The sequence below is a fragment of the Ruditapes philippinarum genome, unplaced genomic scaffold (genome assembly GCF_026571515.1).
Source record: "Ruditapes philippinarum isolate M1 unplaced genomic scaffold, ASM2657151v2 ctg1494_1_1_1_1, whole genome shotgun sequence".
Taxonomy (NCBI): domain Eukaryota; kingdom Metazoa; phylum Mollusca; class Bivalvia; order Venerida; family Veneridae; genus Ruditapes; species Ruditapes philippinarum.
Window position 1 is genome coordinate 48,184 of NW_026859433.1, and position 17,681 is coordinate 65,864.

The following is a 17,681-nucleotide window of genomic DNA, read 5'->3' on the forward strand; positions in this document are numbered from 1 at the left end:
AATAAAAATCAAGAAATTAGCGGGGGCGACAGGTCGTAAACACGCCAAAAGTTTAAAGTAATGTCCAAATCATTTGTCTTCTGAGTGTCCTAATAATATTGTCATGAAATAGAAGAAAATAAGAAAAAATAACAGAAAATATTCTTTTTCTTTAAAAAGGAGAAAAATCTAAAATCACTGAGATGTAGTGAAGATAAAGTATCCACTTTTTGCGAGTGTCAACTAACAATTGACCTTTGTTTTAAGTATAGCTTTATTGAATTAATTACTGTCCCATAGGGTTTCCTGCCAATTGTGATTGCATCACAAAACCCCGACAATATGCATACCGGCACTTGATGATGATCGTTCAATAAATATTTGGTTGACACAGCCTTAAAGGAGGAGTCGTGTATAGGATAGTTATTTTCTTTATATTTGGAAATTGATAAAGAATATCAAGATATATAAAAACGTACTTTGCCCATCTTACTATAGAGATCCATTTTGAATCGTGTAAAGAAGAAATATTTTCTTCTTCTTCTTTATCAAGTAATTCCCTATATTCGTTGGTGTTGTTTCTGTCACTAATGTACCTGATTTCGACTGCCAATGTTTTGTCGTAGCTTTTGTCGGATCCAAATCATAGTCATGTTTAAAAGAAAAGGCCCAGCGGGAGAAGGTCGTTCAAAAGTCTATCGCTCCAACAAGAAGTCTGTTTGTTGTGTTCTACGAATTGGAAGCCTATGTAAAATATAAATTTAATTTCAGATGTTTGGTCAACAAAACATTTAGGGACACCAGGAAACCAGATATATTGAATGAAATAAGAACAAAGGGTAAAATTTACATTTAACAACGTACATGTAAATGTTGATTGAAATGAAAAATGAAAAAATACGTTTCTGTGAAGCGAACTTTTACAAAAAGCTATGTAAGGCATACACAATTTTATGTGCATTTAACATACAGTCTCGTATATAAACTGAGATGATCAATGATATAAACTCGTTCAAGAAAATGAAATACTGCAGGTAAGAGTCGATCGAGCATTAATTAACTGTTGATTCAATGCACTGTCTAAACTACATGTACATAGTCTGAACTCCGTCAGCAACCTATTTTACAAATAAATGATATTGCAAATTCTTTTTATTTACTTTAAATCAAAACTTTCGATTGACTTAATATTGCTTTTTCTATTTCCTCTCAGCTACATCTCCCGCTTTGCACTGAAATGCATTACGTATAATACTTCACAAGACATTCCGTTTTGGCTTTTATTTATGCAGGACGCTTAGGTAATTGTCCTAAATTGCAAATTTCCCAAACATTAACCTGTTGATTCGTATGTATACACGATTCATATCAATGTTTATGTTGTTAGTTTTTTTAGTGTGTTTTACAGGTACAAAACTGTCCGATAACCTAAATCCGTTTATATAGTCATTAAAAGTGTTTTGTTTTGTTTTTGTTTGTTTTTTCTATTGTTGTTGTTTTGTAAACTGTGGTATGAGTCAGATATCGATTATATATCTATTTGCATAGTTTGTAAAAAGTTGCAGCATTCTGTTGACGAATGAAAAATGAAAAAAAAATCACATGTTTATCTATCGGCGAAATACCAACTTTATTAATTAAATGTACATAATTTATATAATTCTGATAATTTTCTTAAATTGGAGTGTACTTTATTTTTGGATAAAATACAGGTGACAGATATAAATTGTAATGAAAAATAAGGCGCAAATATTACTCAAATATGTAATAATAACATTTGATTACTTAAGGTATTACTACCCTAATGGGCACTATAAGAAACTAAAAATTTGACATTATAGGTCAGATATATACATTAAAGTACACCTGTATGCAAACTTTAAACAAAGTTTACCGTATGGAAATCAAGTTATGGCCACTTTTCTGAACTCAAGCTAGGCTGTTATCAGGGTCCATTTTAGAAATGAGGAACCTTTAAATAATCTGCAATAACATTCTAATGAAATGCTTTCCCATTAAATTTTGGTAAGAAACAAATAGTACCAGCTAACAATCCACATAAGCAAACTTTCTACTTAAAATTTATTAACTCTGTATAAAAATGTTACCCTACCCCACCCATTTTACCACGTGTCTGACCATTTTCATACTGAGGGAGCCTAATTTAAAAAGTCCTTAAAATTTACCTGTTTTCAGAATTTTTAAAGAAGTATATTGTTTGATCTTGTAAAATATGAAATACTACCGTCTAGTTTGATTTTATTACACTTTGAAAATATCAAGTACCATATTTATTACTAGATTCAGCATAATTTAGCCAATTAATACCTATATAAATTTAAAAAAATCAACTTTTTTCTTTCCAAATGGGACATGAGAGATACATAAATAAATATATGAAATGTTGACCTTTCTGGGGATTGAACCCACGGCCCTCATTTTCAATGTAGATAACAGTAGTTCTAGCCTATTTGAATACTCTTCAAAGCGGAGGTAATGCATTAGGATGGTAATACCTTAAGAGATTATTCTCAAAATTTAAGGCCATTCATATATCACATACGTCAAGTTCGCAATGAAATATCGATTTTTACATTTATTTTGAAATTATAGAATAATATCATGTAACTTATTCAGGAAAATTGTTTCGTTTAATCGAGAAATCTATATGTTTATTGATAATAACATCAGTCTTGACATGATGACACCTATCGATGATACTTTGCAGTGACGATTTTGAGAAAAGATTTATCAATATTTCATTTGTATTACTTTCGATTTCAATTTTTTGTTTATTTCAAGAAAGCAAAACAAATAATCAATGATTAAAATGCAGTAAACATTTTGAGAATAAATAATTAAGTATTATCTGAAAAATGTCAAGGAAAATTAAAATTTAAAAAAGTTAAAAGCAGCATACCATAACTTCCATGTCTTCCTACTAAATGCAAAGAATTCACAAACAGGAAGTAATATGCACAATTTTGACGAATGTGGTTTGGTAATGTTTTATACCAGTCTGAATGATATGCAGTGTAGTAATGTAACGAACTTTTGTTTAAGTATTTTGTATTTTAAAAAACATGTTTGTGTATAAAAATGTTTTGGTTTTTTTTATTTCCATAGATTTTTTTAATTTAAACAAAATCATATTATTTCAAGACATGACATTTTGAGCATTTTATACTTAGGTTTTTTTTTCCATGTAGCAACATGTATATAGTGATAACAAATATGCAAATATCTATTATTTCTGAAGGAATTTATTTTAAGTTGGGTCTAAATATTTACTAAATTGCCTAGCCTATTAGGGGATGAGATCAAGAGTAATAATATGCAACAGATATATATAAAGTACGAATTTCCCACAGACCACGTGACAAACAATATGTGAAAAGTCAAAAGTCACTTGTTTCAGACAGATGATATTCAATTAAAGGCTTTGTTAGAAAAAAATTCATACCTTTCCAAAAACGTGGATTGTGCACATTTTTTTCATATGTATTTTATATCTTGAAGTAGTCAAGGGCCGAAGGATAGACCACATTTTTTTAGTATAAATTCGGAACCATTCAAGCGCGGCGTGATTTATCCGCCATTTATGCACTGCTGCGCAAGTTTATTTTTGTATTTAGGTTATGACAGTATACAGCAGACGACCCATTTTTTATAGTCCGTTAAACTGAATAATGCGCTGTCGGGCGCAACATCTTTTACCCGTTTATGATATTTAACCCTTTCTCCAATAATTTAATTTTACTTGTGTTGTAACCACCGATAGATACACATCGAGGCAATAAACCTTATATATTGACAGATAAAGAGCGAAACCCATTCATACGGACAAAGGTAAAACTTTATTACATTTTTTCACAATATTACAAAAAGTGACTATCCATTAGCCAGTCAAATCACAATACAGTGTATTGGATGTATTTTTCGCCCACTTAACCTCTACCTGCTGGAGAGTCAAAATCGGTTTAAACTACAGAGCAGACTACTAGTTGTTATATCAGTGATAAGCAAAACAAGCCGGTGTTTACATATTTACATTTATTTACAAACGTTTTTTCTCTTTTTCATGGTACAATTTATAACATGTAAATACAATTAATAGAGTAATAATTTTTTAGATAGTAAATATTTTACACATAAACTCACAAACACACAAAGTATTGTTAATTTAAGGCCGAAGCTTTCATCCCAATATTAAGTATTTTACACATAAACTCAAAAACGTTAATTTAAGTCCAAAGCTTTTATCCAACTGTTAAATTTAGACGGGAAACTTTTCCATTTGACGTTTCCTCGGGATTTTAATATTTTCTCTATTTTCCATAACTTTTCTGTAACTCGCTTTCATAGAATGTACCTTTGATTTCTTCTTGTTGCATGTCCTGAAGACGATAAATAGGCAATGTACCTCTGTGATAACGTGTGTAAACCCGAAACACTTCTCCAGTGTAGGTTTCATCATACGCTCGCGTAAACACAGTGCGCAGATGACTGATCCGTACATAATCACCAATCTTAAATTTGAAGGGTCTCTATTTAATGTTCCCTTTTCCTTTGTTTTTGTTTTGTGTAAAGTACGTGGATAATCTAACTTCCTCCTGATTGGTTTCCTTCACATCAATGGGTCTCATTCCAATTGTTATGGAAACGTTTGATTATAACTTTCCACGATGTCATCAAGAATTGGTAAAAACGTGTAATTATCTTTGTAGTTCAGGTAGCGCATTATTCTCGTTTTTATTGTTTGAATGGCCCTACAAGATACAAGAAAAAATATATTTACATTAGATTTACATTACATATAATTAAATAGTTATTCAAGTCAACATTAAAAAACTACACTAAATAATGAAAAATATCTTAATGTTAGTACAAATAATAAGTTTTACCTTTCGGATGTACTCGCTTTTGTCTCATTTTGTGTGGGTGAATATATTACGTCATGTTTCTTCATTAGTTCTTGCACCGTCTTGGCTCTAAACTCCTGACCTGAAAACAAAATATATTAATACTGTTGTCATTTTTAAAGTACACATAATATAAATAATAATAAGTAATAGTTTATAAAGTCAGTTAATAATCGTCGAGGTCTCCGGCCAGATTCAACCATGATGTCTTTGAAAGCTTCAGTAACATCTTGTCCAGTTTTCTGTTTGAGTGGTCTCAACCAAACACACTTGGAGAATGTGTCTATCACTAACAAAATGTATTTGAAACCGTTGTTCCATTTAGCAAATTTCACCATATCGATTAAGTCAGCCATCCATAAATCGTCTTTACCGGCACTAACAACATGATTTCGTGTGAATCGTCTCCTAACCGGTTTGTGTAAACTATAAGATTCCTGATTATGCAAGAATTTGCGTTTTTTGTGCATTCCGATATTAAATTTCCCTTTCATTTTTTACAACTTTTGTACAGTTTTTGTGGCCCCAGCAAATGCGGCTGGGTGTTTTGGGTCAAAATATAATGACTTTAAATACTTCTCCCATGGAGCCATGTTTACTGTTATGTGTCCTGGGGTAGAAATGAAATGAATATAGCTATATGTACCTATAAATTAGTTTTCAGGTTCCTCCTCATCGATGTCACTTTCTTCCTCGTCACTTTCTTCATCATCAGTAATTTCAGTCTCAATTAAATTTCAAACTCAGTCTTATGTTTTCTCAAGACCTTTGTCACGGCTGAAGTTTTGTTATAACCTTTTGAAATCAATTTATTTATCTGAGCCATAATGTTGCTGTGCAGTTCATTGTTACTAAGTACAGTTGCTGTAACATGCGCTTCAGCATGCACACATTTCGCTCCATGCGCTCCTAAATGCTCTCCCAAATGAGCTCCTGACGTTCCTAATTGAGCTCTGTGAGGAGGAAGAGGGCGCTCCCCTGTGCCCCCAAATGCGATCCCTGAGGGAGGAGGAGGCGCTCCCAAATGCACCCTCTGAGGAGGGCGAGGAGGAGGAGGATACGCTTGACTGGCTCTTTCATGCATTTGTTCTCTGTGTCGTAACATATGTTCTTCTTTCTCTCGAAAAATCTTGATGACACTCTGGACACTGTAATTTATCCCATCCTCTCAGTTTTAAAAGTCGAACAAGTAATGAGGCAAATAAAACTAATTTTGTCTTAGTTTTATAATTATATTTCTTTTTGACCAAATTCTACGTTCATCGTTTGCACAGACCTTCAAACAAATCACATGGCTTGATTCTTTCAGTTCGTTTATATCATAATGATCCCGGATTCATTAGTGCTTTTTTCCTCTCTTTCGTGTCAGCTAACGGAGAGGTTTTTTAAAGTCATTTAGCTATACGTGTTAACAGTCTTTAACACCAAATAAATTGGATTATATTCGTATTTTAAGTAAGTGATTTTCTTTTTCTCGCCCGACTATTTCTTAGTCTAGCCTGGCTTTTTCTTAGTCTCGCCTGGCTTTTCTTAGTCTCGCCTGGTTTTTTTCTGTGGTTCTTGATTAGATTTGAAATATTTTTAAGATTCGTTAATAATCCTTTTTTACTTTTTGTAAATATAAGGTTAAGAGAAAAAATAATATCTGTGTTATATATCTTTTTTTTTCAAAGTTTATTATTTAACTTTCATTACTAATACTGCAATTTTCATTATCATTTTAAGTCGTACAACAATCAACATGGATTATACCTTGCGAACAGTGCGAAGCTAGTTTCACTAAGCTAAGTCAGCTGCTCCAGCCATAGAAGAACAGAAAAATCATTGGCAAAAAATTTACATGCCCAAGCTGCAAGAAGACTTTCAATAGAAAACAGAACTTAGATCGTCATATGAAGAAGCATGCCGACGAAAATTTTCTCACCCACTGTCCAGAATGTCTTAAAGTGTTTACAAAAAAAAGATGCGATTGATGAACATTTTTCACAACATGAAAATCAAAGGATACAGAATGAAACCAACAGTAGACATTGTGTGTAATACAAATAAAGAATAAGGATGATTTTTGCTGTGGGCAGAGCACTAGCTACAGCTATAGCTCGTGTCGAAAAAACACCCACCAATGGGACAGCATACGAAAAGGCCGTCACATACAACGATACTTGGCCATAGAAAAAAAGCGGACGTGCCACTTGGTAAATGCGGAATAGAAGAGGTGAAGAAATTCCAGGCGTTCCATGCTAAACTATCAGATCCACGTAGTATCTAAAGCATACTTCAAACGCCATCATTTATCAAGGACCAGAGGGAGGTGTATCTATATACATTTTCAAAATTATGATGATCATTATGACGTTAATAACGTCAATGACAGGAGTTTTTTAAACAGAAAATTTTTTTGCCAAAAGTGTAAAAAAGGATCGATCACCAAAGAACGTCATAAGTGTAATAACCCGTGTCATTACTGTTGTAAGCTTCATGAAGATGTGTCTGAAGATTGGCAATTCTGTGAAACCTGCAACTGTAAATTTGTAAATCAAAGCTTGTTTCGATCTGCATAGTAAAGAAGACAGAGAAGGGAAAATCAACTTGCGAATTGTATTACAGATGTAAACATTGCCAGCTAACTTATTAATTGTTCAAAAAACATAAAACATGACCATATCTGTGGTGAAAAGTATTGCGACACATGCAAAAAGACTTTGTTAGTGAAAAATCACTTTACTACATGCAACCGGTTGAAGATGATGACACTCTAGCAGAAAATGACACAAAGAGAGAAAAACAGGACCAAAAATACATTTTCTTTGATCTCGAATGCACACAAGATAAACGTCTGTGAATGCGCTGCTGGTTACCTTCCTGGTGTAAACAATACATGTGTTAATTGTAAAAAGTCCTGGTGCGGATCTATGGAACATAGGGCAAATTTTATGTGTAGCAACAGGGTTTGTAGTACTTGCATGCATCCTGAAGTTACTTTCATCTTCAAAGTGTTCGAAATTTTTGGTCCCAAGGAAATGGTGTTTTTCAGGTTTGAATACCACGGAGACATTCTGTGAATGGTTATTCACGGTTGAAAAATAAAGGTGCCACAGTTCTTTGTCATAATTTTCAAAGGGTATGATAGTTATCCGGTCATGAAATTCTTGTATGATCAACGCCATTATGGCCCGAAGGTGATCACAACAGGATCAAAAAAATATATGTCCATTTGTAGTATACTATCTTTTCAAATAAGATTCATTGACTCTCTGAATTTTATTCCAATGGCCCTTGCAGACATGCCTAAAGCTTTTGGAGAAACTGAACTGGGCAAAAATGGTACTTTCCACATTTATCCAATACGACAGAAAATCAATCAGTAGAAACTCAAATCATCTACCTGACAATTAAGTATTTATAACCCCGACAGTTTGAAACAAGAAATCACGTCAAAAGTTTTTTTTTAGAATGGTACGATAGCAATCGGCACAAACACTTTTCACTGCAGACAGAACTATTACGTTACTGTCACTCTGATGTTGATAATCTTAGGAAATGCTGTCTAAAATTTAGAACACTGTTCAAAGAACTCACTCAAACGTCGGACAATGATGGAATAGATCCATTTGAGAAATGCATTACAACAGCATCAGCTTGTAATCTTGTTTTTAGGAGCCTTTTCCTGGATCACGAAACTATTGGTATCATTCCATCTCATGGTTGCCGACCAGAGGCTAAACAGTCAGTCATGGCTTATCAATGGTTATCCTACCTTGCATTTTGGCATTTGGTATGGCTGTCCGAAATGTTTTTCTAAAAACACAATTAATCGGGTCAATGGATTATCCATGTCTGAATTATACACAAACACCCTTGATAAGCAAAAGTATCTTGAATCTGAAGGGTATATTTATGAATGTATACGGGAATGTGTTTTCAAACAGAAATTAGAATCCAATCCTATCCTGAAAAAGTACATCGAATTTTTGGAAATTGTGTCGAACCTAGAGATGCATTCCACGGTGGACGTACTGAAGCATTTAAAATGTATGCAGAGTCCACGGCTAATACTCAGATTAAATACTTCGATGTTACATCTCTTTATCCCTACATCAATAAAACAGGGAAAATACCCTTAGGTCATCCAAATATAATCACTGAACGTTTTGAGAAACGTAAATAAATATGAAGGGTTAATTAAATGCAAACTTCTACCTCCAAGAAAACTCTACATTCCTGTTCTCCCAACTAAATGCAACGGTAAGTTTATGTTCACTCTATGTCGCACCTGCAGTGAAACATATGAAAATGGAGAATGTCACCATGGCAACGATGAAAGGGCTATTACAGGCACTTGGGTCACTGATGAAGTTTAGATGGCTTTATCACAAGGTTATAGGTTACTTAAAATTTACGAAGTATGGCATTTTAATGAAATAGCTCAATACGACCCTCGTACCAAAACGGGTGGGCTTTTTACAGAATATGTAAATACTTTTTTGAAAGTTAAACAGGAAGCCAGTGGTTGGCCAGACTGGTGTGAAAATGAAAATAACAAACAATTGTATATTAAGCAGTATTTTGAAAAGAAGGTTTTTTACTGGATTATGATAATTGAAGAACATCCTGGTCTGAGACTTTTAGCTAAAATTATTCTTAACTCTTTCTGGGGGGAATTTGGACAACGTTCCAATCTAACGCAAACACTCTTTATAAACGATCCAGCTCAATTCGTTGATATGATGACATCTGACCAACAAGAAATCAAGAACGTACTTTTTATAAATGATGAAGCAGTCCAATTAGACTGGGCATAAAATACTGATTTCATAGAAACTTCAGGTAGAACCAATGTTGTTGTGGCTGCATACACAACGGCTCAAGCCCGTTTAAAATTGTACAGTTATTTACAACCCTTAGGTGAAAGAGTTTTGTATTGTGATACCGATTCTGTTGTGTTCACCTCTGCACAAGGTGAATGGGATCCTCAATTGGGTGACTTCCTGGGAGATTTAACGGATGAAGTTCCAAACAATCAAATAACTAGATTCATCACTGGGGGCCTAAGAACTACGCATATTGTTTAGAAAAACCAAACAAAAAAGGTCAACCTTCAATTTGTAAAGTCAGGGGAATAACGTTGAATTTTAAGAACTCAATGGTCATTAATTTTGATACACTGAAAGATATGGTAACAGGACAAATGCAAAACCAATGCATTAAAGTTGTGGACAGAAATAAAATCGTTAGAAATAGGGAAACTTGCTGCATAATAACAAAGACTGAAATAAAAGACTATAAAATTGTGTTTGACAAGAGAGTGATCTCTGAAAACTACCATTCGTTTCCTTACGGTTATTAGTCATGACTGTATCGAAAATCACATTGTTTAGTTTATTGTAGCCTATTTATTTAAAAGTATACGCATTGTATTTATGTATTTTATATTTGTTTCAATTATCTAAGACTTGCGTAATCTATGTTGTAATAATTGTAAATAAAATATGTCTAAAGTCACAAAATCTTGTACTGCTTTTATGTTCGTTGTATTTACCCCGTTAAAGCATGTAAACATCCCTACGAGAATTAGTAGCGTTAAACAAACAGGCCGTTGTATGTAGAATGTACGCTTAGTTTCAGCGTAGTTGCATTTCAAAAGGCCATGTTAAATTATTTTTCGTCTGATATGAAATTCTGACTTTACTTTAATGAACCAATCAACATAGCCGCTCAATATACCTTTAATTGGAAAAAGAGCGTCTGCTACAAAAGTTTAAAATACTAGCTTAAATCAAATATTGGTAAAAAATCAAATTTTGGCAGACAGTTTAAAAATATCATCTGCTAGATATACCAATATGACGGCGCGCTGTCGTTACGCTTGAATAGTTCCGATTTTTTACTCAAAAATGTGGTCTATCCTTCGGCCCTTGACTACTTCTTGATATACGCAATAGAAATGTATCATTTGGAAGTTCTTATGAAAATAAATGTTGATAAAGTTGTGAGTGATTGAGTTTGAAAATAAAAGGTGAATAATAATATTTTGCTCTGATATTTATTACCTCTTAAATTTATATACGTTATACATACCGGATTAAGTATCTTACAAAACGCATCCAAATTTAATTCTTTTTTGGTTTGTTGTTATGTTTGAAACACTATTACCATAATTATTTGTTTATTAACCAATTCACTATGTACCATTTCATTTATTCTTAAATGGAATGTTGCAACTTGATGATAACGTACAGTTTTACGAATTATGTTAATGAAAACAAAAGAAATCATGGAGTTTAGATAGATGTCTCTCTTAGTAGAACGCACTTACAAACTGTAATTGATTACATTATCAAACACTTTGTTTATTTTCATTCCATATTGTTATCGTTTCTTTAATTCTCGCAATATTATAATGCAGTATCTGTTTGTCTGGTTTTTACGCCGATTTTAATACATTTTTATCAGATCCACCTGACTGACTTTCCTGGATAACTCATCAGTAATTTCTAATTTCCCGACAACTAATACAACATGGATGAGAGACAACTGATCATAAGACTCAATGTTTGATATGTCAGGAAAAATTTCACCTTGCCCGGGAATCAATTCAAACCCTCTGATATCAACATGATTATCTTCATATTCAATAATGCGGGAGGAAATTAGAGTTAATCAAAAGAAAAACATCTTTTTGATAACAAATTATACCACTCTATAGCTGATTTAGAAGCCTAAAACTTATTTCAAACATAATAATGAATGTCAAATATGTTGTGGCAAATAACCATACTCCGTTTGAGCTCACCACAACCGAGGGTTCAGGGCGAGCTATAAGTATCAAAGGGGAATGCTACATCGCATGGAAGAAAAAATAACTTATTTTCACTTAAATATTTCTCTTGCAGTGTAGTTTTTGTACTTACAATTATTTAAAATACGTAAAACTTAAATGTCATAAAAGTAAAATGATAACGCAGAACTTTTAAACATAAATATTACTTTAACCAAGGTTAATAAACTGCATTTTTTAAACAAAAATAACATTTAAAAGGGTTCCTATTGTATGTATCTCTTTTTAGCCACTTCATGGACTGTACAGTGCCCAATTTGATATTATTCAGAAAGTTATTTTGAGGCTAGCAATATTTCTTAACCCTTGTTCTCCCTTGTAGATCTTCTCACTCACACAATATATATTTTTATAGATACCGTATAAGTACTTATTTCTGCGGGCTTAACAGAAAGTACAAGTAAAGTAATTTTTTTCTCATATTTTATTCATGACGGATACATAAAGAAAAATTATTCCTATCTACAACAGCTGATAACGGTACATGGTAATGTAATCATACAATACAGGTAGTTGACATATTAAGACATACATGTAGACATAGCGAAAGGCTTAATTTTCTGCGGTTTTTAAATCTGTGGTGTCGTTATAAACCGCAGAAATAACAGAAAAAAAGTTCCCGCAGAAAAAAGTACTTTCACGGTATTTTGACACCCGTACATAGCACTAAAATTTGGTTTGAAATGAATTCTTTCATTGCATTGATTTTAAATTATTGTAATAATTGTCTATGCGAAAAGCTCCATAATTAAGCTAGCACGGCAAATTTTCAAAACTGTTTACTTGTTTTAGTTTTAACCAAGAAAGTCAACAGAGGTTATCGACTTTTTACCAGTGCATTGATCTTCCAACCCTACGATGATCTCTGTTCCGCCAAAAAACAAAGATACTGTTACTTTACTATTTCTTTCCTCGTCTAAATCTGTCAGAAGTCTTCCTATCATATGGCAACCGGCATCATCTGTGTAAAATGGATCTCGTTCCTTTGAAGCATAAATGTTTAAGAACCCAGATTTCTTACCATTTAAAGTTGAACATGTATATGTCTTTGTTACTTTTCTTTCGTCCGTTTCTAAAATGTGTCCAATTGTAACAATTTTGCTGAAGATACGTGAACATCTAATTTCCCCGTCTTTTGATATGTAACGTTTGTTCGCTTGGTGAAATCCCTCAATGAAAGGTTTTGATGTATCAGTACCGTAGGTATATTGTAGACTCCTTTCACTTATTGATGAAGGGTTATGCCCATAAAGTAGAGCACCCCTTAATACAACCGATGAAGCCCCTGCGGGTATCACGACTTGAATTTCGGCAACGCTTCTATCACCGCATGTTGTAAGACCAGCGATTCAGAGTAACCACCAACCATCAGTAAAATTCTCGCTTCTTTAAATGAGTCCTCGGCCAGCAGGGACTTCAGATGACTAATCGTCTTTGTCACTGATTTGTCAAAAAGTTCAACAAAGACTGTGTTGGGTATCGTCATCTTATCATTTTTCAAGTTAATCTTTCCTGCATACCCAGACGATGCTAAAGAAGTACAACTGTCCTTCTCCGAGTGTTTTTCGTAAAGCTTAGTTAAGGAAAGAGGAAATCGCATCCTTATTTTATCAGCACTATTCACTTTCGTCTCTCGTTTCTTTAACTCAAATTCTCGTTGCATGTCAAGCCAATCTTCCTTTTCTTCTTGTTTGAACTTTTCAAAAACTTTTTCTCCTACAATACGTTCTACCAAGTTTTCAAATTCCTTGTCAACCATTATACATCCCCAATCGCCACCACTTGCAGGTCTAACTTCTCTTAAGGTATGTTCACTTTTTATCTCGTGCACTGTAACGTCTATTGTTCCACCTGAAAAACATTCCTCTTACATTCGATATCTTTGAAAGTTTTCTTAACCTTAACCTCAAAGGCAATGTTTATCTGTGAGTTTTAAACGTTCATTGCCGTATAATGGCGCAGTAAGGGAGAAACTAATCATGTCATAATGTATAAAAATACTTATAAATATTCTTCTTTTTTCCTTTTGCTTAAAAGTTAATATCAGAAAATATTTACTTGATTTTAGATCGAGAGCAGTTTTGTAGTTGTTCTTCAACGCGTGTTTTGTACAAGATCCTTTTATTTAGTTTGTCTCTTAATAACTTGAAACAGTATTTTATCAAACGAACATTACAAACTATTTTTGTTTATTCTAAGTCTTGTTTATATATCCATGTTAACTGAAAAAAATGTTAACATTCTGGGTGACCACAGTATGGAATAAAAAACAATTATTTTGTCTCAAATATTTAATAAAATATAATTTCAGCATTGCTACTCCTTAAAACGATATTTGCAAGACCGTGCATATATTTTCGTTACACAAATATAGCGTAAATTCGCGCTAAACGTTAGTTATACCGTATGCCAATAAGCACGTCAATTGAAATTATTTTTATCTTATGGTTTGTGATAAATAAAATTTAATATTCGTTTAGCTTCATTACATCATTAATTTGTTCATATAATATCATGTTTGCCAGAGCTCGCATAATATAATTCAATTCAACTCGTCCAACAAACTCAGTATTGCAATAACAGTAATAAAGTATCCCCTATCATATCTATAGCATACATTATTCATATGAACCTATAATAAATAAAGGAAACAAAAATGCAATGTATCAGAAAATTACCCCCTGCATCTAAGACAATGTACTTGGTACCGATCGGCAGCTTGTCCATACATGCATTGCTAAGCTCACACGGTTTATGAATATGCAGATGCCTGCAGTACAAAGAAGCCACTTCGGATTCCAAAGCCATCGTAAGCCGTTCTTTAGTTATTTCAGCCTATAAAAAATGTTCATGAATAAAGATTAAGTATTCTCTAGTTTGACATAGTGCTTAAGTCTGCCATAATCAGAGCATGTACACACACTAACTCATCGCAGACAATATTTTAAAACACCATTTTATTCTATATGAAAATGCGAGAAAGCTCATTTATTCTATTTTTTCCAATTTAATGGCAATGAGTGTTAAAATTCGTTTAAATGAAAATATATGGAATAGATTAAAAAGAAATTAGCAAACATTGCATGCTCTTATGTCTTTATAAAATGATAATATGTGAAAATATTTGTGTGCCCACTTTCTTGGTAGCCTCACGCATGAATTGCTTTGCGGCATCGGACCATATTGCAGGAACTGTTATAACCACGTGAATTTCAGATGGTTTGAATAAACCATGTATTCCTTTGTTTACAGCATTCAGCATGTCATCTACCAAGAACTTGATTGATATTCCAAAGACATCAGCTGCTAGAAGAGATCTGCCAAATTCGTCTTCGATAGTCATGTTTCTTCTTAAGCCCTAATATAATATTATATAAAGTAATTAAAAATGTAATCAAAGTATGTTTGCAATAGAACTTTCTTACATATCTTCCAATAATTATATGAAAATAGATCACTTACAATCATGTCTAAATATGACAGTTCTCTGTAAAATTTATTTATAAACAGCAATGCATTTTGTTAATAAAATAAAGACCAAAATCTTAAGTATTTCCCGGAGAACTTGATCACAATAACCTGATAATGTATCTACAAACAATAAGATACAAGAAATAAAAAAAATCCTAAAAAAATAAGAAATGCACTGAGATGTAGCACGGGTCACTATTTGCGGCTAGTATCTACTTAGGTAAATTTTCAATCAAATACTATTTAACCAGATTTCCTGTCGAAATTGATTGCATGACAAAATCAAATAGGCAGTCGATGACGATAGTTGTGAAATATTGATTGACACATCCTTGAAAAATGTAGGTGTGTTCTTCGAAAAAATCTTCTTCGCATCTATCACATCTGTGAAATGAGCCATTGTTTTGTGAATATGATTCAGTCGCAAACCCCCGGCAATAGCATCATAGCAATTTAAATCAACAGTTTTATTATAGGTTTTTGTCTGAAATCTCTAAAGTTGCACATAGGAGAATTTTATTACGCATGTCTGCAGACTTTCGCAAATCTAAATAATGCCCAGTTTCGAAAGAAACCTAGTCAACCATTACAAGTACCAATAATGATCGTCCAACAATTACAATTTCAAAGAACTTCAACACAATATAGCAAAGAATTTTGAAAATCCTATTAGATATCAATACATATTACAACTTACTTCTTCAATCTTCGAATAGAGTTTCATTTTAAACCGTTTAAAAAAATAGTAATTTGCATCTTCTCCAATATCAATTAATTTTCTATATTCGTTTTCGGCATCGTACCCAAACGCTTTCAATGTTTTACCATCGGGATTTACCAATACACATGTCGGTGTTTTTTCTGTCACTAATGTTCCTGAGTTTGACAGCCAATGTTTTGTCGTTGCTTTTGTCGGATCCTTTTCGTATTCATGTTTAAAAGAAAAGGCCCAACCGGAGAATGTCGTTCCAACGTCTATCGCTCCAACAAGAAGTATTTTTGTGGTATTCTTGGAATTGGAAGCCTGTGCACAATCAATATAATTTCAGAGGTTTAGTCAACAACACTACTTTGAGAACACAAAAATATATTGAATGAAAAAAGAACATGATAATAATTACATTTAACAAAGTACATGTAATTGTTGAGTGAAAAAAACAAAGTCCTTTTATAAAAAGCTATGTATATAGTATGAGGTTATTATACATTGTTAGGTACTAACTGAATTTTATTGAACACATCTGTTAGGCTTACATTGGACGAGGCGCTAAGCAAGCTTGATATAGGTTTTGCAGATTTGTACGATTCCAATAGAACCAGTATTGTTCTCAACAATATTCATTGACCTCTTTTTGACATACCTTTATTACTTCAACAATATAATAAGGAATTCATATGTATGTTTTATCTTAAAAATCAAAATAAGGCTAGATGGCAAATGATATACTTGTAGATATTTTGTACTCCGAAAATGAAAAACCGATGCTTTATTTGGTAAGTTAAGTATTTGAGACACTTCAAATTTAAACGAAGCTATATGGGGTATGATTTGCACTTGATAAGGAGATTTTGAACTTTGGAAATGGAATTGATGCTAAATTGATAAGATTGGATCCGATAATGATTTCTTTTTGAAAATCGCGTGGTTCAAACTATGAGAGTTTATTGGTAATATTTCACAAGGAGTGATATAAATTTGTCTACTCGTAAAACTTTATTATTTATTACTCTAAGTAAATGTTTACGATAGCCTTTTTTTTCTTTTCTTCTTTTTCCGTTTTTAAATAGCTTTATCACTGCGAAATCAGCTATAATTTTCTATGTTTTCTTTCTATTTGCATACTTTATTTTAAACTTGCAGCATACATTTGAAGAGTGCAAATCGATGAAAAATATCAGAAAATTTATGAAGCTTTCCGGTTTATTACCTTCTTTATTAGTTACAAGTTTATGTATTTTTCTGATATAACTTTGTTTTTCGATAAGTGCAGGCGACAGATTTATTTTGATTTTAATATTGTTTATATAATGCAATCAAAACAAAGTATCAATGTCAAAAATGCAAGTTTTGATAATAAGTTATGAATATTACATGTATCTTAAAATGGTTAAAGTAATTGGAATTAAAAAAAATAAATATAACATAAATAACTGGCATGCTGACTACTGAATGTCAACGAATTGTCAAGCAGGAATACCCAAAATTGTATTGTAATCATGAAATAAAAAGGACGGTTTAAGGATCAATAATGTAACATTATTTGGCAGTGTTGCTATTCATTACATGTACATTTATCTGTAATTAATAATATCTTGAATAGTTTTCCCTTCACCAGTCTTTTTATGTGTTACCACTAGATTGCGATAAGTGATGCTCCTTGTTCATTTCTATCAACAGTAGCCTGCATGATTTTCAAAATAGGTTGTCACTAAGTTTTGTTGTAACTTATTAACGTTAAATATAAGATAAA

The 17,681-nt window shown here is 32.7% G+C and overlaps 1 protein-coding gene across 1 annotated transcript; it reads right to left on the reverse strand.

Annotated features, from left to right (window-relative positions):
* Positions 1-11,790: 11,790 nt before the first annotated feature.
* Positions 11,791-16,334, reverse strand: LOC132756499 (heat shock 70 kDa protein 12B-like). The gene is made up of 3 exons (XM_060747580.1): positions 14,876-16,334; positions 14,418-14,574; positions 11,791-13,590 (listed from the first exon to the last, which is right to left on the reverse strand). Exons 1-3 carry the CDS (start codon positions 15,080-15,082, stop codon positions 13,034-13,036), a joined length of 921 nt encoding a protein of 306 aa, XP_060603563.1. The 5' UTR covers positions 15,083-16,334; the 3' UTR covers positions 11,791-13,033.
* Positions 16,335-17,681: the final 1,347 nt, after the last annotated feature.

Bases quoted from the DNA above. Each gene is read 5' to 3' on its own strand.
- LOC132756499 (XM_060747580.1), bottom strand. From the start codon at position 15,082: ATGACTATCGAAGACGAATTTGGCAGATCTCTTCTAGCAGCTGATGTC. The intron at 14,575-14,875 runs GTGGGCACACAA...CATTTTTTATAG, and splicing joins TGCGTGAGGCTACCAAGAAA to GCTGAAATAACTAAAGAACG. The intron at 13,591-14,417 runs GTAATTTTCTGA...AATGTTTTTCAG, and splicing joins CATTGTCTTAGATGCAGGGG to GTGGAACAATAGACGTTACA.